The sequence below is a fragment of the Xenopus laevis genome, chromosome 6L, assembly GCF_017654675.1.
Source record: "Xenopus laevis strain J_2021 chromosome 6L, Xenopus_laevis_v10.1, whole genome shotgun sequence".
NCBI classification, from domain to species: Eukaryota; Metazoa; Chordata; class Amphibia; order Anura; family Pipidae; genus Xenopus; species Xenopus laevis.
The window spans coordinates 17,009,181-17,036,818 of NC_054381.1; the positions used below are offsets into that span (position 1 = coordinate 17,009,181).

At 41.8% G+C, this 27,638-nt stretch overlaps 1 protein-coding gene across 1 annotated transcript in view; it reads right to left on the reverse strand.

The window, feature by feature from the left end:
• LOC108718467 (receptor-type tyrosine-protein phosphatase N2-like) overlaps positions 1–26,637 on the reverse strand; it is a 606,363-nt gene extending 579,726 nt beyond the window's left edge. Inside the window, exon 1 of the mRNA XM_041565802.1 lies at positions 26,136–26,637. Within this exon, the coding sequence (XP_041421736.1) occupies positions 26,136–26,238 (103 nt within the window). The 5' untranslated portion in view covers positions 26,239–26,637. The remainder of the gene's footprint in view (positions 1–26,135) is intronic.
• Between the last annotated feature and the right edge of the window lie 1,001 nt (positions 26,638–27,638).

Sequence of the window (27,638 nt, forward strand, 5' to 3'; positions counted from 1 at the left end):
TAAATATGGCAAAAATCGCAATTTGTGAATATTATGCGCGCACTCTGCGTTTGCATTACGCCACAACTTTGGTGGCGGAGAACATATTTGCAAAACAGTTTTGCAAATTGCGGATTTGTTACTGTCAACGATATTTTCGCGCACAACAACCTCGCACAGTGGGCGCCTTACCGGCAAAAACCGGTAAGGCGGGCACATCAGTGCAATATTTTATCGTTCAGGAAAAAACATACAACCATTTGCGAATAAATATGCGCTTAGCGAACTTTATAAATGACCCCCACTGTGATTCAGTGTATACCCGGGGAGCCAAGCATTCAGATGCCCCTAATTCAGCATAAAAGTCCAAATATAGTTCGATTCAGAGGAAGCTAGGATCACTCCCAAAAGTCCAGCCTCAACTCAGGTTCTCCTCTACCTGTTAGAAAATTCTTCCAAATGTAAAGTCGCTGTATTCCTCCAAATAAATTTGGGGAGGGAGAATTTTTTTATTTTTATTTTTTCTTTAAAATTGCTTTTAATTTAAGTTTGGCACGAAACATTGGATGACACAATTATAGTGTGAATTGTAAAGCACGGTGGTTTTAAATAGACACCAAGGGGGTCAGCAAAAAACGTTTAAAAATACTACACTATATGAAATTTATTTCTGTTAGTCTCCCTCCCCTAATTCAGCATGCCATGTGTATGGTTGCAAACATTTCTAGAAATAGATACCAGCCTTCCCATAATTTTATCTTTCTTCCCTATTAATAACACATTTACATCAATCATCATTTTCAAGGTGGCAACCATAGCCACAACAGGTAGAGATCTTCTTGTCTGGTGACCAGACCAAATGAGCAGATCTGTATATGTAACAACTGCTTAAAGGGCATGTAAAGTCTAAAATAGAATAAGGCTAGAAATGCTGTATTTTGTATACTAAATATAAACATGAACTTACTGCACCACAAGCCTAATCAAACAAATAATTTATGCTTTCAAAGTTGGCCACAGGGGGTCACCATCTTGTAACTTTGTTAAACATCTTTGCAAGACTAAGACTGTGCACATGCTCAGTGTGGTCTGGGCTGCTTAGGGATCATCATAAACAAAGTTGCTTGAGTTCTGCATGGCTGTAAGTAAGGTGGGGGCTCCCCCTGCTGTTCATAAGTATGATTGTTTCCCTGCTCAGCAGTTAGGGACCGTCTGACAATTCCTATCCACAGCAGTAAATGAAGGGAGAATTTCACTGCATACAGTCAGGTTTCTTATAAAAACGGTACACATTTTTTAATTAAAGTATATTGGAGATAGGTTTCTTTTTCATTAAAGAAAGTAAAAATTAGATTTTATTTTTGGCCTTTACATGCCCTTTAAGTTTTTAAAACTGGATTTTGACCAGTGTGCATTGTATTAAGCTCTCCCAGCCAATCAGTCTTCTATTTTATTTTATATATTTTATATATAAAAATGACATTTACATCAGGTATCATTGATTTGGTTTTGGTTTCCAGCCTATAGTGGTTGATAACCATTCCGTGGCTACCTGTGTTTGTAGCTGCTTGAAAACTGTCATTGGACGGTATGAACGCTCCTCATCAGATCTAAGGGTAACAAACACAAGTGAGTAATTTATATCCAAAAGAGGAAAAAAATATCCACAATAGGCATTTTCACCGGATAAAACGTCTACCTGTATTCAGTAGCTAATCCCTGGCATGCTGCTTGAGAACAGGACTTGATGGGAATAAACACAGCCCTAAAGGATTACAGTAATTACTCTCAGCTATTAGCAAGACCTTTATTTACAACAGTCCAGTCTATGAAAACCAGACTGTGTCTTGTCTTTTAACCATCAGCAATGTTTCGCTTCCCTTATTTTTGTAAAAAGCTACGGTAGGATATAAATTTCAAAGCTGTTTAAGTGTAGCATATTGCCATTTTAGACTATGGCGGGTAATTTGGCCAGAATCCTGCACTGAACCAAAAAACTGATTTTTTTTTTTTCATTATTATTTAATTTCGAAATCTGACATGGGGCTAGACATGTTGTTAGTTTCCCAAGTGCCCTCAATCATGTGACTTGTGCTCTGGTAAACTTCATTGACTCTTTACAGCTGTACTGCAAGCTGGAGTTATATCGCTTCCTTCCCCCCCCAAGCAGCCCATCAGCAGAACAATGCGAAGGTTACCAGATAACAGCTCCCTGACAACTGCAGTGCTAAAAATGCTCCCATGCCCCACCTAGAGGTAGATATGAGAACAATCAGTAGTAAAAATCCAAGGCTGGCTAACCCAAGTTACACACTACCTGACAACTGCACACTTGATGCTACTAATCAGCCCTGTAGCATCAGCTTCTGTGCCAGACGAACCTCACGTTCTGCTTGATGATTTCTGACAACCCCAAAACTTAACTTCTCAACAGCTGCTCAGAGCCCACTGAGCATGTGCAGTGCCACTGACAAAATCCAAGATGTGAAGCTCCTGTGCACAACTTTGAAGGCCTCGATCATTACTGTCATATTGGCCATTACTGCGGGTGCTTTAGGCAGGTACGGTAAGATCCGTACATAAAATACCGCATTTCTAGTCATATTCATTTTTTAAGGTTTAGTTGGATTGAGTTTCCAGGCTCTGGCTGGCAGTTTTTGAAAACCATGATGCAAGTTGTATAATTAACAATGTTAAATTACAAAAAGAACAAAACAAAAAAATAAGGTCTGGATCTATGAATGGAACAGATCAGAGGCTAACAAAAAAATTAATTAGGAATTTGATTGTTCATAATAAAACACTATGATGGCCCATTGTAGGTTTATTAAACAGTAAAAGCCAATATGTGTTCTATTAAATTTAATCTGAAATAGAATCACTTCTGGAGAAATGCCAAGTAGCCCCATGTCATTAGGATGATAATAATCCACTTCCCAAAACCCCAGCCATTGACTGCATTCCAATGATGTTCAAGAGAGCAAGCAGCACTGTAGGATGCCAACCAATCATCAAGCAGATAGTTCCTCAATGCACCAGGCAGTGAAACGCTGTTCTCATGGCACCCAATGCTCATCTGTAATGCAGACACCAATCAGAAAGGATCTGAGAGGGCAGCAGCTTCTACTCATGTCACCATGACCCAAGATACCAGTGCCTCTTGCACTACGGGGAGCAATTATGTGCCCTCAAAGGTAGATGACCAATTAGCCATTGGCCAAAATGCTCTATAAGCCCAATGAATTTAGAAAGGCTAGCTTTAATTATAATAATAATCATTTATAAAAAATAAACTCGAGTAAAAGGGAAACCACCGAAAAAAAAGAGACTACAGATTATTTTAATTAGATCAGACTACGAGGTAATTCAGTAACTACAAAGTGGCTTACAACATTTACAAATATAATTAGGTTTAAACAGTAACGGAAGAATGCATTAAGTACAGGCACGGTGCTACACTGTCACATTTAGGGGTGATTTAACAGCAAAGGTACAAAACACTTAAATAGCCCTGTCTGCCATCACTCTTAGTGGCCCATTTATTAGCAATCAAATTTCTTTTTTTCCACAAATCTCAAAAAAAAATCATGGTTTTCCTATTTTCTGTTTTTTTAAAAAGTGTAAAAACCATAAAAAAACAATAATACAAAACTTTGCTAGGTAATAGTTGCCGAAGACCTACAGAACTCAATGGGAGCTGCACTGATCATGTTGGACTGTTTTAAATCAATTCTGAATTTTAGTGGTTTTTGGATTTTTTTGTCCAAAAAAAAACAAACAAATTTTTAGAGGTTTTAGAGGTATTCATATTTTTTAGCGCATCTTTCACTTAATTTTCCGTTTGTACTTTTTATATTCGGAACTTTTAATAAATGTCATGACATTCGTGGTTTGTGAGTTAAGTTTAAACCTTTAAAACCACTAAAATCCGACCTTTGATAAATCGGCCTCCCCATGTCACCTGCCTGCAAAGCATCTAATAACTAAAGATGGATTTGTTTTGGATAATCATGTTTTGGACGATCGTAAAGTGAGCATCTTATACTAGCACTATATAATGAATCAATTGAAAGGATAAAGAGTTCCTAGCTTATATAAAGGCACAAAGCTGCAGTGACCCACCTCCCTAGAACCACCAATAATTTTGCCCAGAGACCCCTTCTCCTGCCCCTTACTTTATATGGATAAACTCAGTATCAGTGTAGGGGTCGTTGGTGACTAGGGTTGCCACCTGTCCAGATTTCACCCAGACACCCCAGTTTTTGGAAGGACTGCCCGGACAGGACATTGAAGTGAATGACATGGCGATCAAACAATCGCTGATCGCCATGTCATCAGCCCCACCCCTGATGCCACGCGCCCTGCCTCCCCACATTGCCCCCATCCCCCATCACTGACCCACCCCCTGCCCATTTTCATCCAAAAAAATAAAGGTGGCAACCCTATTGGCGACTCCATTCCTCTAAATGGATGGCATGAACTCATCGACCGGGTCAATGCTGTCTTTGTTTACTAATATTATTTTTGGTTAGTCCTTCCATATTGATAGGACTCTGTTGAAGGTGAACTTCCGATTTAATAATGAAATAAAGTCCATCTTGACTGTGGGGGGGGGGCAAGGATTTGAGATCAATAATTAAAAACAGATTCTGTTCTCCTGCTTTCACCTCAAGCCTATCCCCTGCACCAATCTAAAAACACTGGACCAACTGTTACTGTTTGTATCAGTAAGGTTATACCAGTTCACTGGAAGAGGGAACCCTGATTTATTTGGGGGAACATATAATTCAACATTCCCTGCAGTGTATTCCCAGGGTTCATTCAGATGGAGGACAGACTATATCTTTGCCTTCTTTCATTGGCAGTAGCGTCACAGAAATCAGCCAGAAAACTCTAGATTAAGACATGATTCATGCTTAATGTTCACAGGTATGAGGATTAAGTAAAAAAATAAATAACTAAAACAATAAAAAGACAGAGAAATGGGGAAGAGACAGGTAATAATAATCATAGAAAAATATATACATATTTGTTGGTTTGTACGTTAAAATTCTAGCAAAATATCGTACATTAGCATTGGCTAGAGATCTGGTTGATGGATGGTGTCCAGTGGCGTAACTACTTGCCAGTGGGCCCTGGTACAGAATGGGCACCCGGGGCCCCTGTCAGGCCCTACCCCTATGAATTGTGCTGTTGGCATGTATGCTGCAAAATCTCCCCTGCCCAGCCTCCCACAATAACTGTTATCAAGGCTCTGGTGGGCCCCAAGGGGGTGCGGGCCCGGGTATGATTGCACCTTCTGCACCACTGGTAGTTACGCCACTGATGGTGTCCTCCATGGGGGTTGCTATGGTTCCCAGTGTAGACCTCTCTCCACTATAACTTTAATTAACACAATCTCACCAGTGATTAGGGGTGTAACTACAGAGGAAGCAGACCCTGTGATTGCAGGGGGTCAGGATGGCAGGGGGCCTAATAAGACCCTAAATAATAAGCAAGTTCAATATATCTTCTTAGAATTGGTCAACTTATCAATGTTTCGGGGCCCTAAATTCAATTTGCTGTGGGGCCCAGTAACATCTAGCTACGCCACTGCCAGTGATCATGCATTATGTTGGCAACAGCCTTAATACATGGAAAATACTTAATACATCAAACATACTAGATATATCCGAGTCTCAAGCCAACTATGAGCCAGCATAGCAACAAAGGTCATTTAAAAAGACTATTCATAAGGTCACGAAGAGCATGAAAATGATTATCTCGTCATTAAGGTATATTTACCTTTTTAAAGAATTGGTGAGGTCTGATTTCCATCTTTGTTATTCAAAAGTAGGACATAAATATAAATATATATATATATATATATATATATATATATATATATATATATATATATATATATATATATATATATATAGACTTAATAATTAAGTTTGGTCAGACTGTAAATGTTAATGTTCCCCATCTTTAATCATAGTCAATATTCAATATTTATCTTTTCCCCAATGAGGATGATTTGGAAATCTATCTCCATTAGCAGCGCTGCTAAATGCCACTAACATCTGATTATCATAAAGGACCAGGTGCTAAAGCATTGTCTCTATCCTACAGGGACTGACAGTAATGGGAAAGGAACTTGATCCAGACACCTGGTTTTCCTACACAGAAGCTGCACTCGGATCATTTTGCTTTATTTATTAAAAAGATTTTCAGAAAAACACAGATTCAACCCATTCAGCACTAGATGCCAGCTAGCATTACAAAGAGAGAGTCCTGTTGAAGCACATCTGGCAAGATGTTCTAAATTAATTCCTTCTATAGATATTCCATAGAGGTACCTACTGCCCAGACAAACTACTGTGTATAAATATAACAAGGTTAATGAACTTAAGGGAAAGAAATCCTACCCAAAACATTTAACAATCATCTAAAGTGAGTGTATGGAATTTCTGATGGATTCCAATGCACAGCAGCTCTTGGCAGATAAAGATATTGTGGGCTCTACTTGGATCTGTGCCATTCCTTTTAAAGAGTGTAAACAGAAAGGAAGCAGTTGAAGAACGAGAGTCTGGAAAGTTTGGTTGCACAAAGCTGATGAGTGAGTTCTAACATACAACTACCCCAATGAACATATTTTTTGCACCCCATAAGTAAGGATGAGTTGCCACATGGACTGTCAGGCAGTATCAGGCAGTCTGAATAGACCTTCCTCTTAAGCAGGCTCTTGTGGGTTGAGTCCCTACTGCAAATAATGAGAACAGCTTTATACAAATGGGGCCCAATAGAGAAGTGGATTTCTAGAGCCCCCTGCTGCCGCTGGACTGTTGGCAGGTAGAAGGTGGATAGCGACACTAGTCCAGAGGCTGAGGCCCTGCAGGACCAAAGCCTACCAGGATTTTTCCAAGTTCACTGGCCGACCAATCCAACCCTGATTTGCAATTTCCCTGATAGTAAAGACATTTGCTCAGATGTGTTCCAAGTTGAAGTCAGAATGAGAAGTCTCTAGATCAGTGTTCCCCAACCAGTGGCTAGTGAGCAACATATTCCTCACCAACCCTTTGCTGGGATGTTGCTCCCAGTGGCCTCAAAGCAGGTGCTAATTTTTCAATTCCAGGCTTAGAGGCAAGTTTTGGTTTTATAAAAACCAGATGCCAAACAGAGTATCCTTTACACTGCCAGTCCTTATAGGGGCCACCAAATAGCCAATCACAGCACTTATTTTGCTCCACCTAGGAACATTTCTCATGCTTGTGTTGCTCCCCATGTCTTCTTACATCTGAATGTGGCTCATGGTACAATAGGTTGGGGACCCCTGCTCTAGCCACACGTTGTATATCCCTGGCTTTATTTCTAGCAATAAAACTGTATTAAAGTTTCATGCAATACCCCAAAGATTGTCCTGTCTTTGGGGGAAGCAAAAAGCAATATGGAATATAATCATAGTAGTTTTACAGCATGGCCAAGACAACATTTTACCTGAGCCCTTGGCACCCTTAGTGAACCCTTAGAGGCAAGAACAGATAAGTATAATAAAAAATATAATGTAGCAGTTAATTGATGTATGTACAACAGGACTGCCCAACTGAAGCTGTGTGTTTACAACATAGGAGAGTCATTCCAATCATCATATTGCAATTTCAAGGAGCCATTTGGCTGTGTCTCCAATCTGACAATGAGCGAGCAGCAGCCACAGACTTACTTAATAACTAATCAGTCATGCTTGTGCCTGTTATCCCCAGCGCTGGGTTAATACAAGGTCACATGGAGATCTAGACCAGAGCCCATAAGGCCCGTTCCAGTCATACATACACACACAGTTGTACCTGTGTCGCCAACAGTAGGTTATGGATTCTAATTCCTCTTATTATCAATATGGCAAGTTTTCCAGGGACACATAGAAAGGTGCTTTGTCTATACTTCAAAGCAAAAAAACTTATTTTGGGTAAGGATAAGTTAGAATAACATAGCTGCAAGAAAGTAGATAGGCACATGTCTACCTAGGAAATATTGAGGCATACAGATACTGGCTATAACGTTCGCAGATTGCAGGAAGATCAGATCTTACATTTTCAGCATTAAACTCATTCACTAAACACAGCACATTGTATTTAAAGCACAGCACTGTCTCTTTAATATGTCTTGTTTATAGGCAGGGAGAGTGCAGCAAACAGGGAATAAAGGCACTCTGTAGGCTTATGGTAACTACATGATACATAGATAAAGGGCTTTACCCTTGATTGCTGTCTTGAAAATACAAGGTCTCTTACATTTAGATTCAAAGAGTTCAATGGTGCTGCATACGGAAACATTTAGTTCTGCGCAAGAAGTTATCTGTTTATCTCCCACATATAACTGTCTATATATGTCTGTAGCCAAGTTTCTGTCTTTGAAGACACCAAGAAACATTGCTATAGGCAAATTTCATGGAAAAAACCTGAGTCCAGAATAGACAGATTATGGGGTTGAGGGCTCTTCTGCTCAAGTGATGAGTAAATGCAGAACTCAGTTTCATGCTGACATCGCGTATTTCAAATCCTGGTGGCCCGTTCCTGCTTGTTGACTTGTATTTGAACCAGACCAGCCAATATCAAAGGCTAGGCAGCACACCATCATTTTATATACTATCATTCTCTTTTCTGGGCAAATGCGGAACAATATTTTGATGAACACTAAGCTCTTTATCTTATAAAGGTCTCTTTGTGCCTTGAACCTTTAGACTGCATTTGATGTCCAGTGACTAGAGACACCAGCCTTCAACAGCTTTCTGCAGATGACTCAATTTGCCCAGGTCATGCACAGTTTTGACAAATATAAGTTAATGGACGGCACTCCCAGTATTAGAAAGGGAAAAAAGCTCTTTTTTGAGAAATATGAGGTGCAAATAAACCCAGGATAACCCCACATTCAGTTACTGCATGCACAGTTTTGCCCAGAGTGCCCCAAACAGCCACCAATTTAGCCTTCCCTATATAGGGACAGTTGGCAAGTATGTATCTGTTTTGACACAAGGTAAGAGACCCTATGTGCACTACACTATATTTCTACAATGTCTAAGAAAGTTTTATTCACCCAGGTCATAAAATACAGTATTGTTATTGTATATTATGATAAGTGATAAGTCTAAAGCAACTTGACTTTCTGAATTATGTATTCTTAAAAATGCTTCACCTCTCATCAGAGTGACCTTAATCCAAGCTAAACTCCTGAGGGCAACCTTAGACCTGGGGACCCCCAGCCACAACCTCCCACACACACACAAACAAGGCATGTACCTTCTCTCCTTGGTGGGCCAGGGGAGGAGCTCAGTAGGGAGGCAGGTCTGGGTCGAGGGGGCCCACCGTGATTATATCCGGTGTCCGCCAGCCCAGTCCAACTGTGCCTGTAGGACAAACTGGAGCATGGACTGCAAACCAGGCCCAATTCCCAACCTCACTAATGCTCATGTGGCTGAATGTAAACTAACAAAGCTTTCCCAGAAGAGTAGATGCTGTACAACAGCAAAAGGAAGATCAACTTCATATTAATCCCCTCGGTTTGGGATTGTGATATTGAACAGGCAGTTGTCCACATACTTTTGGCCGTGTAGTGTATTCTCTCTATCAATAAAAAAAAAATCATGTTCTTTATTCATACTGAGCCAGCATATCATGAAGACCTTCACAGAGAGAATTGAGTTATTTTCATTAGTCTCTGTTCAGTGAGGCTTATAATCTAATTTCCCTGTCACATTCACAGCTTCATCAGAAGTCAGGAAACCTACCAGCACATTTGCTGAATAGCAGCAACGCCAGCCATAATGCTTTCTATCATCACAAACCTCGCACAGCATTACAGGTATGTACAGACACTCAGGAGAAGAATTATAGAGAAATTCAATCATGGGTGCCGAGACTTTTCCAATCTGGGATCTAATGAAGTTTGCATCCGATTCTATAACCGTAAACCCTACACTGAAACTACATTGCATTACTCCAAAAGAAAACACCCAATCGCATGCACATTACAATCAAGATGAAGTATGAAGAAGTGTAATCTACTGGAACTACCTGTGGACAATGCTGTGATCTACAGTGATCTACAGGCTCAAGATCTTCTGGTAGATCACAATGTTCCTTTTCAGCACCCATGAATTAGGCCTTTAGACATTATTAGACCTGTAAACATCTTGACCTCTGTCTAGTTACATGGAGCACTCCATTTATTATTAGGAACAGGTACAGAATAATGCTTCAAGAGGGCTTTGCAAAATAGTAATGACCAGGCTGGAGAACTGAAGCTCATCTGAATCCCATCCTTTCATCCTGTACAGCCATGACTCCCCACCAGGGCTGCAATATTTCATAACTGAAAGTGCAGAAAACTAAACCACATTAGAAAGGATACTATAGCCTTTATGTTTAAGTTACAAAGAAAGCTGCAAGTACTGGAACTCCAAGGTTACATCTAATATGTTTATAGTTTATATTTAGTAGCGAGTATAATATCTGTTACCATTCATATGGTATCAGTCTTGTTTAAAGGTAGGTAAAGATGTGGCATGTTGAACTATAACTCTGAAGAATCAAAGGCAGTTACAATATATTTACAGTGAACAGCCTGCCCTGCTTACAGTATTTTATTCTAACTGGAATTATTGCCTTTTTAGAGTAGGAAAATGCAATAGAACTCTCTACACAAACAATCCTGATGCCTCTAGTCCCAGTTCAATATCCAGAAGAGATCATGGAGGAGGCATCATGTCTGCCATCTTCAGTGACAAAACAAAATGAGACCTCCTTGACCCAAGTCCAGAACTCCTCCCTTACCAGCAGTAGGTGATTTTTTTGTGCCCCTGGGTGGGTTCTGTCCTTGAGATGCTGTTTGGTTCCCATACCACTCATTTCACTGGTCTGGCCTTCATAGTGCCTTGACCTTTTTTGCTTGTGGTCTTGATTCCAATTCTGAAACGTGAACTAGTCTCTATGACTGATCCCAACCTGCCTTGCTCGCATCTATGAAGTATTTTAATTATATTTAAGACCTGTAGGCAACATAGATGGGTTAAACGCAAGGCCAGTTATAGGCAGGGATCCCTACCAGAACCAGAATCCTACACTAGACTACAGAGCTGTGTCTATTTCTCAGGCTGGGGTACCTGGGGTACTTTCAGGGCTTCATGACATTCCTCACTGAGGTCTGTGGTGAAAAATCTAATGTAAAAAGATGTGGGATGTGTCGGTTTCTATTTTAATCTGTCTAGGGAATTCTTGGCACTGTTGGATCATTCTTATCAATACAACGTCTATGGGCAGATATTAATAAAAACAAGCTGAAGTACCCTTTATCAGCTCTTTATTCTTAGCACTCACCCGCAACTGCTACGCGACGTTATAAAGATGTGTTTTACTAGTACTGACCATTAGTGTCGGACTGGGACAGCAGGGGCCCACCCAAAAACCTTAGATCAGGGGCCCACTCTCAGTACTATTATTCTTCCTCTCCTCACTCAATCTCTATTCTCCTAGTCCCTTTTCTTTACATAATATAATCTATTATTCCATCTATTTAGCCTCTTTGTTCTCATAGATATAGGGAATGGCCATGAAATAGGCCAAATGTTTAGCAGCCTGAGGGCCCACTGACACCTGAGGCCACCGAGAGTTTTCCTGGTATCCCAATGGGCCTGTCTGACACTGCTGACCATGAGTTGGGTGATCAAATTGAAACAGTCCAAAGCACAGTCCCTTACTCTACATTTGGAGCTCAGCAAAGTCATCTTCTGATGAAAGGTACATTCCAGCACTGCCTGGTATTACTTATCATGTAGCACTTTATAAATAGAGTTCAGAGAGCCATTGTAAGGAAGGGCAATCTGCAAAGAATATGTTTCTAATTAATTTGAGAAAACTATCACCATCTATGTCCTCAGAAACTGATACTGATCAGCTGTTGCCTTCAGGTAATCATTTAAAAGCATTTAACCTTAATCTTCCTATCGCCACGCTAGCTTCACACTTTACTGCAGTCAGCATGCCAAGAATTCCCTAGACAGATTAAAATAGGAACCGACACATCCCACATCTTTTTACACAAGATTTTTCACCACAGATGTCGATGAGGAATGTCATGAAGCCCAGGAAGTTAATTCTGATCAAAACTCTCAACGGCTGTTTATAGCGTTGCTGAGAGGTACGAAAAAGAAGTGCCCTTAATATCATCATTATAGAAAATAGGAAGGTTATATGGGCGGTGATACACAGATCAGCCAGAGATACAGTTATTTGGGCATCAATATCTGAGGAAGAGCTATCATCAACCATAAAGATTATAAATTCTTCAATATAAAAGGCAAACAAATTTGAATGTATATATAAACAAAGGGAACGAGCAGGCAGTTTTATCACAGATCAGGATATATATAAATATATAGAATACATGGGACCTGGGTATTGGTAAACAAACAGCCAGTTATGGCTCCACCAACCCTGTGGCTGCATTTTTATTAGTTGAGCTAAACAGGGAAACCAATGCTACTCCTTACGAGGCAAATAGATCACCTATATACACCAAGATACCAAGATAATCCTCTTCCCTTTCCCCTTTGTTGTGACTGTTTTGTTAGCAGGAGTCCACTATCCATTAAAACAATAGGCAAAACGTATACTGCCCCATTACATATTATTTACTCCTGAAAAATGAAATATCACTGTATTCTGAGGGATTATGGGGAGCCAATATTGCGGTGTTGTTGTTTTTTAGACTTTTTTCATTCCAAGCCCCTTTTATGGTCCAACATTTGATCAGGGCTAAAATCAGGCCTGGACTGGCAATCTGTGGGTTCTGGCAAATGCCAGAGGGGCTGCTATATGGTTCCATAGAAAGTTACCATATAGTGGGCTGGTAGGGGGCTGTTTGGGCCTCTGTGTACTTGGAATGGCAGGGCCTATTTTGACTCCCAGTCCAGCCCTGGCTAAGATTAGTGCATAACAAGGCTGGAGATATATTTGGTATCATTAGTGAATTGGCTAGGTGTGCACCGTGCTCGCCAAACACCATAAAAACCAAATCTGTGATCAGTTTTAATACTCCGGGACTTTTACAAGTACAACAATAGTTTAGAGAGTCATAGTGGGTATACTAAAAACCACCAGAGAAACCAACCCTTACAGCAATTATCTATACAGTAGATAGTCCCAAATGGTACAGGTTTATAGACCCATGGCAACAAAATAAGGATGGGTAGATGAAATTCTCCTAGGGTGAAGCCCACTAGGAACAGTCTAACCCTGATTCTCTAGGACAAATACATTTAGAAAAAAATGGAAATAAAGGCCAGCTAGCCGTCTGGACCAGTTCTGTACACTGATTCTACTGATACAGTTATTCTATGGTAGTAAACTGGATGACGACCCGTTATTAAACATGTCCATGGATCTCTTCCTCCACGGCTGACTGTTACAAGAAAGCTGTTGGAATTCAGAGGGTTAACATTCTATAAGAGAACTTCCAAGCCACACATATCGTATCAGTGATATCCCTTATCAATCTAAATACAGAACAAGGTTGCTTGTAATATTACATGCAGTTCTTCCATGCAAGGACAATATTAGGAACTGATAGGGTCACGAGAGCTGCAGAGCTAATAAAACATAGAGATCCCATGGATAGTACTCATATTCACTCATAAATGTATTTATATATTGCACATACTACAGTTACAGTTACTCAATTTTTCTGTTAAAAGGCTCCTAAATTTTGCAAAGAATAGAATTTTCTAGCCCACCATGTACATAACTGCCACCCTATCCCTATAATGTGATAGCAAATGCATTCTAAAAAAAAGAGTGTGCTTAATATTTATTTATGCAAGGGATAAGGATTACGTATAAATAGGCAACAACCGGACATACCACAAAGATCTATGGGGAAAAGGTCCAGGTGCCGTGTGCTACTGCTAGCCCAGGAATTGCTACTGATTGACTGCAATTGCAACTTTCATGGCAATTCAAGACCCAAGAAGGCTCACTTATATGACCAGGGCCAACCTGGGCTACCATTTCAGGGGCCCCCACACCCCCTCAGGGGCCCTCAAGGCAGTAACCAATACCGCAATTCTCCACCTCCCCCCCCCACATACTTCATAACATCTGTCCTTAGTGGCTCTAATCGAGGGAGGTCAGAGGGAGCGCTGCAAGCCCACAGTGTCTTCAGGGAGGTGCTGGTCTGGGCAGGTGGTCCCAAGAGGGCTGGGGCCTTTGGGGTTTTCCCCTGTGTTCCACTGGCCCTATCCTACACTGTTTACAACTTGCTGTTCCCCCCCCCCCCACAGAGAGTTGTGCTTTGTTCCGTTCAGTTCTTTTTGCCTCCCGTTCCTGAACCAGGCGCTGCTGTAACTGTTGATAGTGAAGAACCCTGGAGCTCCCACCACCTCCTGACCAAGCAGTAGCTCCAGGGTCCCCCCAGTACCCTGCGGCAATCAGCCGAGTGCAGTTGCACCTAACGAATCAGGCATTGACATCACTTGCACAGTGTACACTGAAAATTAAAGGCAGACTGAAAATATTCGGTGCAACTGCACCCAATTTAAGTCCAAGTGTACACCCAGTTGCACCTATTTTGGGGAACTAGATGCAATTTTGGTAGATACAGCGCTGTTGCACCAAGCTGTTTGCACCCCTAATGTCAAAGGAAAACCCGCTGCATTATGGGAAAAAATATGGTGATTGCACTTGAAATTGCAGATTGCACTCTGCATCAAGGTAAGTGAATTTGCCCTAAAAGCTGAGGGATAACCTGTTAATCAATATCTGAGCTGGAACTCTCACTGGTTGAGGGGGCACAATTCTACTACTACTACTAATCATGCATCTGGATTGTTCAGCTCACTCATATGTTCAACCAACATGTACAAGAACTGGTCCACAAGCATGGCTAGATTTAGGGCATTTGAATGGGCTCCCCAGCATCAGATTTGCCTCTTGGGGGGAATAGCTAACAGTACAAAGAGTTTATGATATTGCAATACAACTGCAATGTGTTCCATAGATACATTAGGGTTGTGCAACATGCAGCCCATGAGCTGTTGTTAAAACTGCAACTGCCTTCAAGTAACTCAGTATTCTTTGCTCATTGGCCACCTCCTCATCTACAAAGGTCTTAAGGTGGCCATACACAAAGAGATCCGCTCGTTTGGCGATGTCTCCGGGAAACGGGGGTCGGATCGCGGGACCGCATCAACGAACAGATGCAGCCGCGATCCGACGGGATTTTTCGTCCCATCCGATCGAGATCTGGCTGACTTTCGGCCAGAACTCAATAGGGGAAGCCCGTCGGGGGGGCCCCATATAAGCTGCCGACGCGGTCTGTCGGCAGCTTTTATCTGCCCTTGTATGGCCACCTCCAGAGTTGGATGCCAACTGCTTATGCAATTCACTTGGGGCAATACAGAGGCTGACATGGGCTTTTTGTCAGAGGTTAGCTCTTGAGTGACAAAGGACATTGACACATGACACATAATTTCTATTGATTGTGAATAGTATGAGATGAATGCACCAGACCCTATTATTGGCTGTTAATGAAAAATGCATAGCGCAGATCTGTAACAATTACAATGCAGTAGCTGTGCACTTGGCTTTTTCAAGGCTACGACTACATAACCCTAATTGTTGTACAGACCGTGCCATGCATATTTCATTAGCCACAATGCTTTTAAAGCTAATTAAGCTAAAGCTATCCTGTGGCTTTATGGACAATGGTGGACTCTCCAAGTTGAGCTCTCAACTCATTTGTGCCTTTTTTTTTTTTTTTTTAGAAGGATCATGCACAGCATTGGTACATGAATAGTGTATTAATAATGCCCTAGTAGTGAGAGGCTTACAGCTGCATAAGGTATTGGACCGTATTCACTCACCCCAGGAGAAAAGTCAGTGATGACTATTGGATGAGAATTGCATCAAGGGCCAGTCATGTAGACATTACATTCATTCAAACAATATAATGCATAGGGACTGGACATATGTGCTAAATTGCACCTGTACAACTGCCTGTACCATTCAACAAATAGCTTTGAAAAGTCTGAAAAAAAATTACAAAATGAAAGCAAAGACCTGATTGGCTGATATGGAATATGGTTGAAGAGCCTATGTTCATGATAACACGGTGGGTAAAGCCAAAGGAAGATTTATGTCCATCACGATCAAAATTGCCTCATATAACTCTTCTAAGGAAAACAAAGCAGGCCAGGGTACTTTGCCTCCAAAGTGATCCTTAGATGAACTTGGGCTGGGCACATGCATAGTATACTCCAACCTTAGGAAGCTAAAGCCCAAGCAAGGAACAAGTTGAAGCTGAACAAACATGGAGACACTAAAGAACCCTGGATCAGTTCAGTTAGAGACATGGCACACTTGGGAGACCAACAAATCAGAGCTCACAGTGAGCTTTCCTTGTACTACAGGGAGTACTTTATAAGTAGACCCTTAAAAAAATCGCATTAGGGAACACATACGGGACATAGAAAACAAAAGTCCTGATTCAAAAGTGGCGAGACACTTCAATCAGTGCAATGGAGGTGACAGCCACAAATTAAGGGTCATGGGAATTGATAAACTGAAGATAAGATTGAGGGGTGGACAGGGTCGGACTGGGAGGCTCAGGGCCCACCAGGGTTGCTGCCTCAAGGGCCCCCTCCCCCACAAGTATGTGCATGCATGATATTGCGTATACGCAAGCTGAGGTTTTTGCTGCAACTGCCTCGGAACCACCCTCCGCCACCCATGAGCGCTTTTTTAAGGCCCACGTGTGCGCTCATGGGTGGCGGAGGGTGGTTCCGAGGCAGTTGCAGCAAAAACCTCAGCTTGCGTATACGCAATATCACGTGTGCGCTCATGGGTGGCTCATCACGTGTGCGCTCATGGGTGGCGGAGGGTGGTTCCGAGGCAGTTGCAGCAAAAACCTCAGCTTGCGTATACGCAATATCACGTGTGCGCTCATGGGTGGCTCATCACGTGTGCGCTCATGGGTGGCGGAGGGTGGTTCCGAGGCAGTTGCAGCAAAAACCTCAGATTGCGTATACGCAATATCACGTGTGCGCTCATGGGTGGCGGAGGGTGGTTCCGAGGCAGTTGCAGCAAAAACCTCAGCTTGCGTATACGCAATATCATGCATGCACATACTTGTGGGGGAGGGGGCCCTTGAGGCAGCAACAAGGTGCAGATCTGGGTCACAGGGCCCACCGGGTTTTGTTCCCGGTGTCCCGTTGGCCCAGTCCGACCCAGGGGGTGGGGATCCAGTCCCCAAACTTCTGCAAATAGAGACTAAATGGATCTTCTTTCTACATACTAGAATACAAGATGGTTTAAACAGTGAATATGACATCACTTGCTTTTTTCTATAAGGCACAAATTGCGATTATATGATGAATTGCAAGTTTCTGTACTAGCTCTCTAGCTTGAGACTCATTACAAATGAATAAGGCCCTGCTACTAAGTGTTTTTAACTTTAATAGTTTTTTTTAATATTAATAGTTTCATGTTTACCTTTAATTATTTTCTTAATATAATTATTCATTCACTAAGACTTTGTATTTATCTCCTATTTAGTCATCCAATGTGTCCAATATTGGTGTGGTCACTTAAAACATACCCAGCCCTATAGGAAGGAATTTAGGAACACTCACAATATATGAAAAGAATGTTTACACTGTGTATTTTTGCTATCAAACAGATACATTGGCTGAGTTTAACCTACCCACTTTTTTCTATTGGTCCAAGTCCTGTGTAATGTCCCCTATTCGGATTAGGCATGGCTTGGTGTGATGTAATCTATGTAATACATCCCTATTGGTCTGTGATTTTGTAATAAGCCTCCCTTTGATTGGATAAGACTCTGTGTAATGCAATGTATGCAAACCTCATTGGTCGACACCCCTATAAAAGGATTGTGTTGAGGGAAGACCAACAGCCTATGAGTAAGTGCCTGTTCAGGCATGAAACGCGTTAGGCTAATGTATGTCCTAATAAAGTCTTTTTTACTTTATAAACACTTGGGCTATTGCTTTACTAGTAGTGGGTCTTTTCCCATTTGAATTTACCTAGTCCAGCAACAACACCACTTATAAAGCTGTCAATATATTGGGGGTAGGAGTTCTTCCATGTTGAGCAGTATTTTCTTCCAATGATCACATACAGGTATGGGACCTGTTATCCAGAATGCTTGGGGCCTGGGGTTTTCTGGACAACGGATATTTCCGTATTTTGAATCTTCATACCTGGAGTCTGCTAGAAAATTATGTAAACATTAAATAAACCCAACAGGCTGGTTTTTGTTTCCAATAAGGATTAATTGTATCTTAGTTGGGATCAAGTACAAGCTACTGTTTTATTATTACAGAGAAAAAGGAAATTATTTAAAAAAATTGAGTCTATGGGAGATGGCCTTTCTATAATTTGGAGCTTTCAGGATAATGGGTTTATGGATAATGTATAAATAACACATTTAGGACAATTACTGCAACCAGGAGAACCTCTCCCAGCAGAACGGCACATTTGTTATGGGTGCAGAGGGGAGCCCATGAACTGTACACACAGCTGGTAAGAATACACCATTAAGAACTTACAGAGCTGACAAGCCAGCCTTTTAACTGATATCAAGAACGTGGCCTTGGGGGGGGTGCAGCATCGAAAGACTCGTGTGACCTTCCTGATAATTCAGAGGACACATTTCCGACACTTGTTTTTCAGCAGCGTCTGGTTAACATATTAATAATACACATGCGCTGCTTGCTGACTCTGTTGTGCAAACACTGCTACAGGTAATAGGGAAGATACTCATTGTACATCTGAGCCTCCTGTTTTGTAAAGGTTTCTCGCATCTAAAAGTTAAAAAAATAAAGATTCTTCCTCTGACCCACGTACCTGTATGTGATCAAGGCAACATTCCAGTTGGTAACGAATATAAACTATAGGCTGCTATGTCTTTTTCTACATATAAATATTGTACCGCTGTAAGCTGCCATCTTAGTGTTCTAGCCACGCCCCTGCTTAAATTAGAAGTCCCAGCCCCTCCCCCTATGAACTGCCTTCAGAGTCCAGGCTGCTGCTTTAGGTATTTTTGCTCCCAGCTCTTCTAATATAAAATCAATGATGGGAGCTGCTTGTCATGAGCAGGCACTGGGCCTATTGTTATTATAAAAGGAAGCAGGTGGGTGAAAAACACAGGGAAATACTGCAAGAGAATCGGGTTCAGACAGCTAAAAAATGGGTCTTGGAAAAAAGGTCAGCAATGATCCCAAACACAAAGCCATGGAATGCTGGAGAGGCTCAAGAACAAAAAGGTGAATGTCCCACCATGGTCAAGTCAAAGCCCTACTGGAAAGCTAATGTGCAGAAGTAGGGCCTTTTATTGGCTGAACTGGAAGGGGGCTGGGTTAAAATGTCAGGGGGAAGGGATTTGACACAATGAATGTCGGGTTTGGGTTGGTCGAGACAAGCCTATTGGGTCAGAGAGCGAACAAATTTGGTTAGAACAGGAGCGCCCATTGGGGGTGTTATTCATGCAGACAATAATGGACCAATCGGCACCCTAGAATCCCCAGGGTTACAGATATAGAAGTAAAAGCAATATTTATTGTAAAAAAAAGTACAGGCATCTCTATTGGTCCTACTCACTTTGTGTCCAGTAGGCACTTAATCACTGGCTAAACAGGAAGTGAGAATTTAAGGAGGGACACAGCCAATCAGAGGATAGTTACTAAAAAATGTTCTTAAAGAAACGGTCACCTCCAAACATCTTAAACAGACACCCACAATAACATATCTATACAGAATAAAAACAAAGACATAATCAGTTTTCAACACGGAATGCATAAACACACTTTCTATGCAAATTATTTACGTTGAGTTCAAATTCAACCAACAGTCAATAATAAAAGGAAACATTAAAGTCTGAGTGCATACCCACACGGATCCTTGTTTTTTGTATAAAAACTTCTAATTTTGAGAGAATTCTAGACAGATCCCTTACTCTGCTACCAAGACTGACCCTCTCAATTCCCTGTACCTTAAAATTGATCATTAGAATTGAGGGTGTAATGATTTGGACAACAAATTAAATGACAAGTATATTGCTGATGAGTTTGTAAAACCAGCCATGGCCTCAGCTGGCAGTTTATCAGCCTGTTTATTAACTGCCAGCTGGCAGCCCTGTGAATGAGACCCATCCAACCAACCTGAACAACCAGGAACAAATAAAGTATGCATTAAGAATGTTACTGGCAACATTAAAGAATTGGAGTCTACTTTGACAAGGTATTATATATATATATATTAAATTCAGAAGCTTCTACCACTCTGGACCCTCAGGGGTCCCTCACTGTTAAGCCCCTGTATTAATATTCTGTGTAAGTGCAGAACAGGGTGCTAATTCCATGCTTATCAGACGCGTATTTCCCGGCTCACTCTTCATAACAAAATTCTGAGAATAAAAGATAAGGATTTCCTTTGTCGTTCGTTATCACTGCTTCCCTGTTTAGATTTGGTTTATTCTGCTGGATATTTTATGCATGAAGAAAAAACCAAATTAGAAGAGGAAGGGGGGAGTCTGCATGGCGCCATGTTTCATTCACCTGCCCATTCGTGTATAAATGTCGGAAATACTATATATGACAATGTCCAAGGACTGATGTATATTGTTTTGGAGGTTCAGCTGAATTTCTCTGCAAAACTCAGACAGAAAAAGATACAAAGTTTCTAAAACTTAATTGGCTTTTAGCAGAGAGCCAAGAATACACGGCAGGTGCACTTTGATACATTTATAACAATTTAAGATAAGCAAAGAAGCAACTGTAACAATTTAAGATAAGCAAAGAAGCAACTGTAACAATTTAAGATAAGCAAATAAGCAACTGTAACAATTTACGATAAGCAGGTCTCTTGGGAAAACTTAAGGTGGCCATAGACGCACAGATAATATCGTACTAAACAAATTTTCGTCCGATATTCGGTGTGTGTGTATGGTGGAAAAACAGCCGACCGATATCGGCAGAAGACTTGGATCGGGATCGTCGATCGGGCTGGACTTGATTGGGTGCCTTTGAAGGGACCCAAACATCGGCCATTGTTAGTGCTGAATCGTCAGATACAGGTAGAATTCTATTGTTTCTTCCCGTATATCTACCTGTATATCTGACGATTCAGTTCTACACGTGTGTATTGAAACAAACGATCTTTTTGACCCTCTTTTTATTTCCAAAATGTTGAGAGGTACGGTTAGTAGGGATGAACCGAATCCACTATTTTGGATTCGGCCGAACCCCCGAATCCGAAAGATCCAGCCGAATACCGAACCGAGTCCCAATCCCAATTTGCATATACAAATTAGGGGTGGGAAGGGGAAAACATTTTTTACTTCCTTGTTTTGTGACAAAAAATCACGAGATTTCACTCCCGTCCCTAATTTGCATATGCAAATTATAATTCGGATTTGGTTCGGCCAGGCAGAAGGATTCGGCCGAATCTGAATCCTGCTGAAAAAGGCAGAATCCTAGCCGAATCCCGAACCGAATCCTGGATTCGGTGCATCCCTAACGGTTAGTATGATGTAGAGAGGGATACAATTTGCAATTGGGTTTAATTTTTTATTTTTTTTTTATTTTTGAGTTATTTAGCTTTTTATTCAGCAGCTCTCCAGTTTGCAATTGCCGCAATCCAGTCGCTAGGGTCCCAAATACCCTAGCAACCATGCATTGATAGGAATAAGAGACTGGACTATAAATAGGGGAGGGCCTGAATGGAATGGTTAGTCATAAAAAAAGTAGCAGTAACTATATATATATATATATATATATATATATATATATATATATATATATATATATATATATATATATATATATATATATATATATATATATATATATATATAAATGTTAAATGTGTAGCCTTACAGAGCTTTTGTTTTTAGATGGGAAATAATTCAAAAACTATAAAAAAAAAAACACAACGATCATAGGGCCAACAGAAATGCCTGTACTTTTTTTTTTTTAATAAATATTGCTTTTACTTTTATTTCTGTGGCCCTGTAGATTTCCTAGGGTGCTGGTTGGTCCATTTTTTGTCTGCATGAATAACACCCCCAATGAGTAATAAGTTAATGTAACAGCTACTGACAGCAGGGATTGCCTATCCCTTTCTGGACTCCGCACTGCTGGTTGTAACTATTGCAACAATATAGCAGAAGCCAGCAGATTAATAGACCCGAGAAGAAGCATGCAAGGCACTCTGGGAACTGGAGTCTTGGCTGGAAGCTTTTGCTACATTTTTTAAAAGTAAGAACCAGCAGTGCAGATAGAAACATACCAACTTCCCTGGACATTATTGTCCACAAATGCTTCCTGAGTTTCTAAACATTCTTACTATCTGTATATGAACTGTATATCAAATAATAAAGAAAAATACCAACATTACATTTCGTGTGGCAGTGAAACTAAACTGCCAGTTAATTACTAAACAATGACTGCACAGTTAATTACCGTAATAAGGAAGTGTGGAGTAGCCCATGCACTGTCCTTTTCTCATTGTGTATTTTATGGAAGGGATCAATGTTCTAAAGGTAGAGAGCCAGGGATGTAAATAGCACACCAATCAACACAGTGCTATGAAATATGTTGGTAATATATAAATACTTGTTTATAATAATAATAATCCTGTCTTGATAAATGAGTCCTGGTGGTGCTGGGCTGCCCTCTACATCAATCGGCTTATTAGGCAGACGGAACTTATTGCCGATCGGGAGGCCCCAGGCAACAAAGCAAACTGAACTCACAGCAGGTACTTATGGGATCTGTTATCCGGAAACCCGTTATCCAGAAAGCTCTGAATTACGGAAAGGCCGTCTCCCATACACTCTGTTTTATCTGAATTATTCTCATTTTTAAAAATGATTTCCCCTTTCTCTGTAATAAAACAGTAGCTTGTACTTGATCTCAACTAAGATATAATTAATCCTTATTGGAAGCAAAACCAGCTTATTTGGTTTATTTCATGTTTACATGATTTTCTAGTAGACTTAAGGTATGAAAATCCAAATTACAAAAAGATCTCTTATCTGGAAAACTCCAGGTCCCAAGCATTCTGGATAACAGGTCCCATACCTGTATAAATGTTTGGAAAACATATACAAAATGCTCATTAGAAAAATTAGTATTCGGCAATTATTCGTCTGATATTGAGTGTGAGTATAATTAACAACAAAAAAAGCAAATGACCAGGTTGAGGTTAGATAGTATAGGGCAGCAATATCAGGTATGGGGAGTATTCATATTCATTAACCAGAAGCACCAGGCAAAAGGAGACTCGGATAAAGTTGGTACTGAATCCTGCATCACATGTCCTCCAAACTCTCTTAAAAGGGGTTGTTCACCTTTAAAGTAACTGTATGATGTAGAGAGTGATATTCTGAGACTATTTGCAATTGGTTTTCATTTTTTATTATTTGTGGTTTTTGAGTTATTTAGCTTTTTATTCAGCAGCTCTCCAGTTTGCAATTTCAGCAATCTGGTTGCTAGGGTCCAAATTACCCTAGCAACCATGTACTGATTTGAATAGGACACTGGAATATGAATAGGAGAGGCCTGAATAGAAAGATGAGTAATAAAAAGCAGCAATAACAATAAATGTGTAGCCTTACAGAGCATTTGTTTTTAGATGGGGACAGTGACCCCCCATTTGAAAGCTGGAAAGAGGTAGAAGAAGGCGGCAAATATTTCAAAAACTATAAAAAATAAATAATGAAGACCAATTGAAAAATTGCTTAAAATCAGCTATTATATAACATACTAAAAGTTAACAGAAAGGTGAACCACCCCTTTGAAGGGGTTGTTCCAATTTGAGATAAATTTTAGTATGATGTAGAGAGGGATATTCTGAGACAATTTGTAATTGGTTTGCATTTTTTAATATTTGTGGTTTTGGAGTTATTTAGCTGTTTATTCAGCAGCTCTTCATTTTGCAATTTCAGCCATCTGGAAACTAGGGAGCGAATTTCCCTAGCAACCAAGCATTGATATGAATAAGAGACTGGAATATGAATAGGAGAGACTTGAATAGAAAGATGAGCAATAAAAAAAAGCAATAACAATACATTTGTAGCCTTACAGAGCATTTGCTTTAAGATGGGGTCAGCGACCCCCATTTGAAACCTGGAAAGATTCAGAAGAAAATGGCAAATAAATAAACTATAAAAAATTAATAATGGAGACCAATTAAAAAGTAACTTATAAGTGGCCTTTCTATAACATACTAAAAGTTAACTCAAAGGTGAACCACCCCTTCAAATCTAATGCAAGAGACGAGTGCTGGTGCTTAGCAAACATATACACACACATATATACACATATCCTGTACACATATATATATATATATATACACATATTTTCAGCAAATCAACTTTCATCATTCATTAACTCTACGTGTTGCACTAGGCCTGTACCCACAAGAATGGTACACAAGGGGTTATCCAATGCCGTGTAATGATCTCATAGACATTTAATTCCTTCCTAACACTGTCAGGTGACTATAAAGATGTCTTTCAATCCCCAGGATTTGGCCAATAGGATTATGGGGATAAAAAGAGCATATGAGAAAAGAACAAATGAGAGTCGCCAGCCATTGGCTGATCTGGGGGCAAAGAGATCCCCCTCTATTCATAGTCGCAGGGGGCTCATTATTATGTTTTGTGGGGCAGGAAACTGTAACTGGTGCAGGACAATTACACTGGATACCTGGGATGTCCGACCTGCGTTTGCTGAACTGCAACTCTCATCAGCAATAACCCATGAGGGCTGTTTGGGGTTGAGATGCAACAACAGCAGAAGTGGTGCAAGTTGTAGTTCAGCAACAGCTGAAGGACTGTAAAGTCCCATTATAGTGAGTACAGCTTTATTCCCCAGCCTGTGTTTGGGAGCTCCCTTATTAAACAAGAGGAGTGAGAGAAAGTAGAGTTACAGGAGGGCTGGATCTGCCGTCAGTCTCCCTTTTATGAATCCAAATAGATGTCAGACAGTTTGTCCCAGAGCAAAGGGTTAAATGTGCTGGAGGAATAGCAGGTGTCATTGAGTCCCCAGTCAGTTTAGGGATTAAAGGGAAGCTGATCCATGAAATGACCAGACCCCATAATGATTCTCTCTCTCCTCCTGCCCCTGGAGCAGAACAAAAGCCAATGATAACAGTCCCAGCAGCCAGGCTCTACTACTCTAGTTTTTGCAGGACTACACTTCCAGCAGCCCCTCAGCAGCAGGACTACACTTTCCAGCAGCCCCTCAGCAGCAGCAGCAGCAGGACTACACTTCCCAGCATCCCCTCAGCAGCAGGACTAAACTTCCCAGCATTCCCCTCAGCAGCAGGACTACACTTTCCAGCAGCCCCTCAGCAGCAGCAGCAGCAGGACTACACTTCCCAGCATCCCCTCAGCAGCAGGACTAAACTTCCCAGCATTCCCCTCAGCAGCAGGACTACACTTCCCAGCAACCCCTCAGCAGCAGCTGCAGGACTACACTTCCCAGCAGCCCCTCAGCAGCAGGACTACACTTCCCAGCATCCCCCTCAGCAGCAGGAGGACTACACTTCCCAGCAGCCCCTCAGCAGCAGGACTACACTTCCCAAGATCCCCCTCAGCAGCAGGACTACACTTCCCAGCAGCCCCTCAGCAGCAGCACTACACTTCCCAGCATCCCCCTCAGCAGCAGCAGGACTACACTCCCCAGCATCCCCTCAGCAGCAGCAGGACTACACTTCCCAGCAGCCCCTCAGCAGCAGGACTAAACTTCCCAGCAGCCCCTCAGGAGCAGCAGCAGGACTACACTTCCCAGCAGCAGGACAACACTTCCCAGCATCCCCCTCAGCAGCAGCAGGACTACACTTCCCAGCAGCCCCTCAGCAGCAGGACTACACTTCCCAGCAGCACCTCAGCAGCAGCAGCAAGACTACACTTCCCAGCAGCCCCTCAGCTGTGGAGTTGGCGGAAGCTGTAGTTGAGCAACAGCTGGAAGAGGAAATTTTACCTTGTGTCTTGCAATGAGCTTGTCTATTAAAGGGGCCGCTCTCATCACCTGTAACAACAATGACCCCCTCCCCCCCTGCAGCCCCCAGTTCCCAGCATCCCCCCCCCTGAGCACTTACCGAATTGCTTGTCAGCCGTGACCCCCCGGGGGAGAGAAGAAGAAGAAGCAGCAGCAGTAGCGGAGCAGAGAAGCAGCAGGAGAGCGACACACACAGATGCCATAGTCCCGGCTAATCCATCAGTCTGAGCAGTGCGGGGGGTGAGACATGTGGGGGCAGCAGAGAGGGACGGGGCCAATGAACGGAATGGGAGGGGTGGAGGCAGCAGCGCTCGGATCTCTCTCTCTCTCTCCAGTCCCGGTCTCCCTCCAGCCTCCGCTCAGCAGCTTCAGCACCCAGGGCAGCGACCAGCAGCAACAGCCACGCCCACCTCCTAGCGCCTCCCCCGGACGGACACGTCATGGGAACGTGATGAATGAGTTTAGGTGGCTTTCTCCGCCCTCTCCTTATTCCTGAATGGAGACGCCGAGCTGCTGGTGCTACAGGGATAGAGCTCGGGCTGTATGTGTATAATAGAGCTGGGGCAGCTTGTTACATTAGATGCTCATCATCAGTAATTCTCTTGTGGCATCACATTATGTCGAATGACTTGTTACCAGCCAGGTGATATCACAATGGAGAGCAAAATAGAAGGAGCTGCTGGGACGGGAAACGTTGGTTCTTGTAGCGCAGAGATGTTTGACCTTTGATTGGCGGTCCCCTAAATTGGCTTTTGTTTACTGTCTGACTCTCCATTATCCCCCTCAATAGAATGAAGTGTCCTCCTCCTCCTCCAGATGATAATTAAAAGAGATCTGAGCTGTTAATAATTGAGCATAAATCTATTCTGGGTTTTCCATTCTGACCTCTACAGACTTAATCTGGGTCCCATGGGAAAAAGAGATGAAGAGACACTGCTGGAAATAGAGGGACAAAGGTTGTTAAACAATCAGTATTATGGGTTGTGAGATTTGGGTGACGCCGTGGGGTGTGTAATGTATTTTAAGGGGGTCGGTTAAACATTAGGATATAATAAGGAGAAGGGGAGAGTCTGGGTGCTGGGGGTATTCGCTAAGCTGCCGTCCTTACCCATAGTAACCAATTAGTAATTATCTGTGATTGGTCAGCTGTAACAATGCTAATAAAAGCTAAATTCTGACTGATGCTTAGGGATCCCAGTAGGCGGAATATACATAGGAGGAGGGAGATTTTTTGTTCTTGGGGAGACACATTAACAACAGTTCCTACATGGATTCCTTGATAGTATCCCAGGGCCATTTCCATTTATAATACCCCAGAACACATGGCAGGATAAATACAGTGTCCAGGGCTGGAAGTAGGGGTAGGCACAAGAGGCACGAGCCTAGGGTACAAAGGTAGAGAGGCGCCAGGCACGTATCTCATCTGACGCCTTCCCCTAGTTCAGACTGGTGTCCAGAAGTTGTGGCAGTGTGTGAGCTCTTCTGCTCATGTGCACCGGCGTGTCCTCTGTGCTTGCGCTCTTTCTCACATGTACACTCGCGCAGGTCCAGACTGAGATTCACAATAGGCCCTGGCATTTCAGTTATACAGAGGCCCAGTCAG